The following is a 7500-nucleotide window of genomic DNA, read 5'->3' as shown; positions in this document are numbered from 1 at the left end:
ACACACACACACACACACACACACACACACACACACACACACACACACACACACATGCACACGCACGCGCGCGCGCGCGCGTGTGTGTTAATGCAATATTTTCTAACTGCAATATACTTACCATTGTGTTCTTGACATGAATTTAACATGGATTCATTTGCCACATGAATAATTTCTCTCTGTTCCTTATTTAGAGCAGTCACATCAGCCCCATAAGATAACAATAAATTTGTAGTTGCAGCATTCCTTTGTTTACATGCCAAGTGTAGTGGTTGCTTTCCATCTTTATCCACTGCATTAACCTTGGCATTATGTTTTAGTAAAATAGAACACAATTCAGGACTGTCTTTCCATCCACCAGCTGCTCTATGTAGTGGTGTTTGTCCATCTTTATCCCATGCATTTGCATCTGCTTCCTTAGAGAGTAACAAACTACTTGTTCTTGTATGACCTCGTTTCCATGCCAAGTGTAGTGGTTGGTTTCCATCTTTATCCGCTATATTAGTCCTGGCATCATGTTCTAGTAAAATAGAACATAATTCAGGACAGTCTTCCTCCCCATTAGCTGCTGTATGTAGTGGTGTTTGTCCATCTTTATCCCATGCATTTACATCTGCTCCCTTAGAGAGTAACAAACGACTTGTTCTTGTATGACCTCGTTTCCATGCCAAGTGTAGTGGTTGGTTTCCTTGTTTATTCGCTATATTAGTCCTGGCATCATGTTCTAGTAAAATAGAACACAATTCAGGACAGTCTTCCTCCCTATTAGCTGCTGTATGTAGTGGTGTTTGTCCATCTTTACCCCATGCATTTACATCTGCTCCATTAGAGAGTAACAAACGACTTGTTCTTGTATGACCTCGTTTCCATGCCAAGTGTAGTGGTTGGTTTCCATGTTTATTCGATGTATTAATCTTGGCATCATGTTCTAGTAAAATAGAACACAATTCAGGGCAGTCTTCCTCCCCATCAGCTGCTGCATGTAGTCGTGTTTGTCCATCTTTACCCCATGCATTTACATCTGCTCCACAATCCACTAACAGCTGGACAGTCTGAATGTTAACATTTTTAACTGCTATGTGTAAAGCGCGGTTACCATGATGATCTTCTACATTCACACTCTCGTTTGTTATCAGTGGAGGACACACAACGGAAAAGTCATGTGCACACCAACGATTAACAGCTATGTGAAGAGGAGTTTGACCTTTATTGTTGACAGAAGTAACATCGGCTTTGTAATCAACTAACAGTTGACAGATATCAACATGAAGATCATAAGCAGCGAGATGAAGCGGCGTATCTCCATCCTTGTCTATTTGACTGACGTTTGCGCCTCCTGACAACAAAAACGAACAAATAGAATGTGAATTTCTAGCCATACCCCAGTGTAGAGCTGTTCTTCTCCGCTCTCTATCCACATCATTCACGTTCCCTCCTTGTTCCACCAGTCGTCGAACCTCCTCCCAGTCTCCCTTCCTCGCAGCTTCAGCGACATTTCCTTACATCTCGTTGCGTTGAAGTTTACCAGAACGTTCACTAACAACACGATCACACAACACAATCACCTAGTCATCCGTATCTCTCAAACATCTCATTTCTCTTACACAATCTCACAAAACGTTGCTGAAACAGACTCAACCTTACGAATGGCCAACGACCAATCACACAATAAATATTTATTAGCCGATTTGGACATGTGTGTGTGTGTGTGTGTGTGTGTGTGTGTGTGTGTGTGTGTGTGTGTGTGTGTGTGTGTGTGCGTGCGTGTGTGTGTGTGATGTGTAGCTCCGTTGGTTAGAGAGTTGCATTTGACAATGGAGACATCCGGGACATTGAGGTCGTACGTTCGCAGACGAGTGCAGACGTAATTTCGTTAGGCAACAAAACAAATTCACACACAATTGCCTCTTTCGACTCAGGAGTATAAATAAGTACCCGGTCTTTGACTAGAGGTGGGTTAGACTGCTGGTTCGGCAGAACATCACGCAGTATATACGGGTACATGTGGACTTGAGGTCCAGTCTTGCGGCTGTGCCAAAGCGCCTTTCGATGCTCTGGCCACGTATCAAGGGGTTCGTCAGCGTGGCTTATAACTCCGAGTTGCACTGGTGTCCCTACCTAGAAATAGGCAGGGGTGCTATCTTCGGAACTTTCTGAAGGACATATCCATTTGTCCATGTGTGTGTGTGTGTGTGTGTGTGTGTGTGTGTGTGTGTGTGTGTGTGTGTGTGTGTGTGTGTGTGTTGTGTGCACGCGCACATGCATACATGTGTGCATGATTTGTACATGTGTTGCATATCTTTTTGCTGTTTCAACGTTTTGAATTCAGTGTTTCAGAACAACTATTGATGTATTGACTAATTGAATGTGGTGGTTACTGTATTACAAATGTGGCTTGTAAGAAATGTGATTGTTAATTAAGATTGTGGAGAAGTTGGCATGTTGTTTAATTAACTAATAGATATCATTGGGTTTTGTTTATCTTAATACAATTTATTACAACAAGTAATTATTGTGAAATGTGATGAATTGGTAAGTGCATGAGGATAGTAGAGGAATTCGTGATGTGTCTTGTGTGTTAGAGTAGTGTGACATGAGAGTGACTGTTTAACTAACTAGTGTCTTTTCTCTTATATCACAGGAAGAGGTGAGTGTGTGACAGTTGAGTGTTGGTGTTGTGTTGTCTAACATGTTTCTCATGTTTCTCTTGCTCTCATTTATTCCACCATTGACTGGATGAACATCAGGATGTGAGTACATCACTGTATCTGTGTGTAATAGTAAACAATGCATCTATTGAATGAATTAAAGTAATGTGTATTGAGAGTAGTGTTTGTCTGTATTGTTCGCAACATGTGTGCAGGGGTGTATTTGGTCTCTTGATTTACGTGGTACCTGGCTGTGACAAGCTTAATTAAATTAAGATGTGGCCTTGCCCATTCTCATGTTCAGTCTTATACTAGTACCTAATTTGTAAATTGAATTTTAAAGTACAAAAAAGCCTAGAAATTTACGAGTGCAGTTGAAAATAACCTTGAACCTGCATGCTCACCAATATACCATAACTATACAGTGAATTTGTCAGATCAAGACAATTAATAGTCATCTACCTCATCAGATAATATTATGTCTGTGTCGTTGTCATCAAAGATGTCGTTGGCATGTGAGCCACCAACTTGTGTTGTGACAAATAATGCTTTGAGTGACGACCAAATTTAAAGTTGTGTGGATGGAAGAAAGCCCAAAGTTGGGAAACCTGAGTTCTCTGAACGTTTATCTAAAGTTTGTTTCTATTGTTTTTCTCCAAAATTTTGCCTTGCGTTTCTTGAATGCATGGATGACGCTTCATTACGCAGTTACTAAGATATGGAACTGGAAATTAGTTTTTAGTATTTTGAGACTGTGCACTCACAGGTGCGATTGGCATCCACACAACTGGACACGCCCATCATTTGGGTAGTTCCTGGGCACGCTTTAAACTGGCTTAGGTACACCCTTGTGTGTGTGTTTGTGTGTGTGTGTGTGTGTGTGTGTGTGTGTGTGTGTGTGTGTGTGTGTGTGTGTGTGTGTGTGAATGATTGAATGATTGAAGTTTGAATGATTGTTTTTGTGTAGTATTTCATAGCTGAAGAGAAGAAGTCGATAGACATCTGGTTTTCTCCAAAAGGTGAGTTTGAGGATGCCACAATTTTTTGTTTAATATTTTATACTTGAATGCATCAACAGGTAAACAAATTAGAATATATTTATTCCAAATTGTATGCACATTTTTCTCTAATGTATTTACATGTCTGTGTGTATAATAATTTGTGTTGTTGTTGTAGATGGTGGAAAGCAACGTGCAAGTGAATCTGCATTATTCACAGGTAATTGAGTCATATTTACATCTAAGTAATTCATTAACATCTTGACAAGCAGTCTCAATTACATTGTGTTTAGGCGATGTCGAGAGAGAGTATGAATCTATAACCGGAGCTGTTGTTCATTGTGGCAGCAGCCAGTGGCAGGAAATTGGCCTGAAGTTGGGAATGAACGGAGACCAGATTAAGTCAGAAACTCATGATAAACCTCACAGCACTGGGAAACTACGCGCTCTGATTGAAGCAAGAAGAGCGAAAGTATCCAAACAGCAGACAATAGAGGATTTGTTGAAGGCTTGCCGATGGATACCTCAACCTATATATGAGGATGTGATACAGCAATGGCAGAAAGAAGGTGAAATGTTTTAAAAAGGTATGGGTAGATGGCTTGCATTGATAGAGTCTGTTGTCATGATTAGGATTGGGGCCGTAGCAGATTATGAACAAGGAGCCGAGGATGGATGGGAAATATTATCCAATACTACTGACTTGCACCTCCTACTAGACTACTAGATATCTATAGTGTAGCCTAGTGGACATTGTGTATGTATTCATTCACATTGTGCTAATGGAATAGCAGCAGACGCTTTTTAATATTAATTTGTCGATCACTTGCAACAGAGACCATGCAGAAATCTAGCCCATTGAATGACATTATTAATCAGACCCTGCTTGGATGATGCAGTGTAGCTTCTTACAAATATGGGTGACTTCAGAGTAATAAGATTATGGATGTTCTGGACTTTCTTGTAGTTACAACTTTCACTCCAAGAGAAATCTGTTGAGCGATGACAGATGGCTGTGGCTGTCTTATCTGTCGGTCTGATCCATGGAACATAGATTCTCTTCTGTTGCTAGCTATACAGAGAGCTGAGTGGTTCAAAAAACATTCAAGGAACTAATATATAGCCTATTATAGGCCACATAAATCTAATTATTAGATTCTCGTGACATCCCCGTTTGCATTATTAAGGCCCGCATCAACACAATTTAATACTCGGTTTGGTCTCTTTGTACGCGGATGGTCTGGAATTACAGTAGCAATGTAGCAGAGACAGGGTTTGTCATCGCTCAAATACGTTCGGATCGTGGAATTCTGAAAAACTTGTTTGGGTGCATTAGGGTTTAGGGTCACAGTTAGGGTTAAGTTAACCGAGTCTCGTTGACTTCTACAGTCTATTTCTCCGGACAGATTGATAACTTTGCTGCAGTACTTGCCTGATGCGTTTGCAACTGCAATGATACGCTGTTCACTTGATACACATGAAATACATATTATAAACTTACTAATTTTATGTGGTTTAATTAATTAATTAATTATATTCATCAACTTTCACGCATGGCGCGTAGAGACCCACTCATTTAACGTTATTTCACTCTTGTTCGTACAAGCCACTCATCTTACATGCACTGCAATCTGCCCAACCACAAGTGGGTTCACATCGCATCTTGCTCCATCTCTGGGTAAAGCTCAGCCTTCAATGAACGTCATTCCTCTGTAAAGGTGTGTGAGCGCGTGCATGTGTGTGCATGTGCACGAGTACAGTAAGGGCAAAGATTGAAGGCATTTACGCAGTTACAGTCAAGCTAAGTAGGCGTGAAAAACCGTTACATACCATAGCTTTACGCCATTATCTTACTAGATATGTGAGCTATTTAGACAAGTCTCTGCACAGTGACAATCATTGAATGAGTAATCCAAACGCGTTGTAAACTCAGAGCCATACTGACTACCTCGTCCTCCGAACATTCGCACCTGTTTTATGTTCCAGCAGCAAGATGCAAACATTAATTAATGAATCACAGTCTTTAAGTGCAGACACGGTCTCCAACTAATTAGATGTATGTAATGGTGATGAGACATCTACTGCAGTTGGAAGCGGCTATTGCACTAATACTGATTAATTTATTAATAAATAGACTATGCTGGGGAAAGCAAACTGAGCGATTGAGTATAATATTCTTCGATAACGACACTCTACCCGATATCTGCTCGGCTTTGTATCGCCACTACACCAGTCATTCAATAGTCTCGAGAGAAGTGATCGTGCATGCGTGCAGTTGTTTGTCGGTAAATGGAGCACAGAGCATGAATGCAGCCTGTAAAAATTCAATGCAACTAGCTGCAGTGTAAACTAACAATTTACCACTTCGTCAAACAAAGAAAATGTAAGATGCCTGCTAGACAAGCGACAACGTCTTGCGGAGAAGATTTCGAAGGACTGTGTCTGGCGAATTAAGAAATACTGTAGTCTAGTAAAAATGTTATAGTTAGCTACTCTGCTCTCGCTAATTGAGCAGGTGATTGTTTCTTCAATGTACACAATAATTTTCCTTCTTTCATGTATAGAGAATCTGCACTCATGCACATTCATCTCGATCCATCCCGTCCCTGGATCTGTAAACCCTGGAGCACCTTGGCAAACTTCAATTTGAAAGCCTCGTCTTTGTGTATCAATGTATCTTTCAGTTGTGCCCAGTCTTGCTGCTGGCTGCAAGTTTGACCGAGGTGAACGGGTGCATGGGGCCGAATCATCGGCCGTATCCGCCGCATGCTTAACTACGTTTGGTGGATGGTGCAATCTTATATTTACAGTCTGTGGAGTAACGGCTGGTATTAGCGCCGCCGATCGTGACTGCAAACCACACATGCAGTTTCTGCTTCTAAAAAAGACGCGGTTGATGTGTGTTAGTGTCATTGCAGGAAAGGTCATTGGCAGGAAATGCAGGTAATCTCCTTCCATCGATATGTCCCAGAAGTCTTGGATTCAATAGCATTAGAGAATGGAGACAAGCTGATGCAATTGTGAAATGACAATTATCTGTCACCAAGATCGTATGAAGTCGAGACAACAGATGGACAGACATATAGACGAAATCGTATAAATCTGAGACCGACTAAAGAGACTCAACTAATGCCTCATATAACACATAAAACCATCAGAAAAAAATGGAACTATTGCAAGGAAATCAATGACTAACAATTAGAAGACGTCAACTCGACGTAGACATACTATGTACTTGTGTGATAGACCCTCTTAACCATTCCCACTACCGCATACAGTATATCAGTCAGCCAAAATTCTGTTATCATGAGAATACTAAGAAAGAGGACGTAGTCATAGGAAATCTAGTGACACTCACAGTGAATGGTAAAGCAGCAAGCATAACTTATATCATGCATGGAAAATGGTAAGATTTCTGATAACTGTATGTGTCCTTGGTGTGTACTATAACTGTATCCTAATATTACCTGACAACAGACAATAATCCTTCTACATTCACCTCACTCTATCACCTTCAATGGTATGTCGTCTCACAACAGTCACACTCGAATTGCTTTCTTACTGATGCTTTGTTTACGTCGTTTTGGTTGACTGTCCATCAGTTCTGAGTCATGAGTACAATCAGCTGGAGGTGGCTACAACACAAAATGCAATACTATTATAGTAACGATGGTGTAACACAATGTACATGTATAGTTGGTTATACTCACTGCTCCCATTCTTTCTAAAGCTCGCCTTGCCAGACGTTTGGAGTACAAACGTTTATCCGGAGAGGTGGTGCTCTCTTCGTGATGAAAGCTGTTTTCCTAGTAGAACAGAAGATGAGAGATCAAATATTAACCACTTTGTGCCAC

At 40.8% G+C, this 7500-nt stretch overlaps 1 protein-coding gene across 1 annotated transcript in view; it reads right to left on the bottom strand.

Moving 5' to 3' along the window:
• Window positions 1–1386, bottom strand: part of LOC134189008 (ankyrin-1-like) — a 2586-nt gene extending 1200 nt beyond the window's left edge. Inside the window, exon 1 of the mRNA XM_062657235.1 lies at window positions 122–1386. Coding sequence (XP_062513219.1) covers window positions 122–1379 — 1258 coding nt within the window. The 5' untranslated portion in view covers window positions 1380–1386. The remainder of the gene's footprint in view (window positions 1–121) is intronic.
• Between the last annotated feature and the right edge of the window lie 6114 nt (window positions 1387–7500).

The sequence above is a fragment of the Corticium candelabrum genome, chromosome 13, assembly GCF_963422355.1.
Source record: "Corticium candelabrum chromosome 13, ooCorCand1.1, whole genome shotgun sequence".
NCBI lineage: Eukaryota > Metazoa > Porifera > Homoscleromorpha > Homosclerophorida > Plakinidae > Corticium > Corticium candelabrum.
This window is presented reverse-complemented; position numbering and strand designations above follow the sequence as displayed.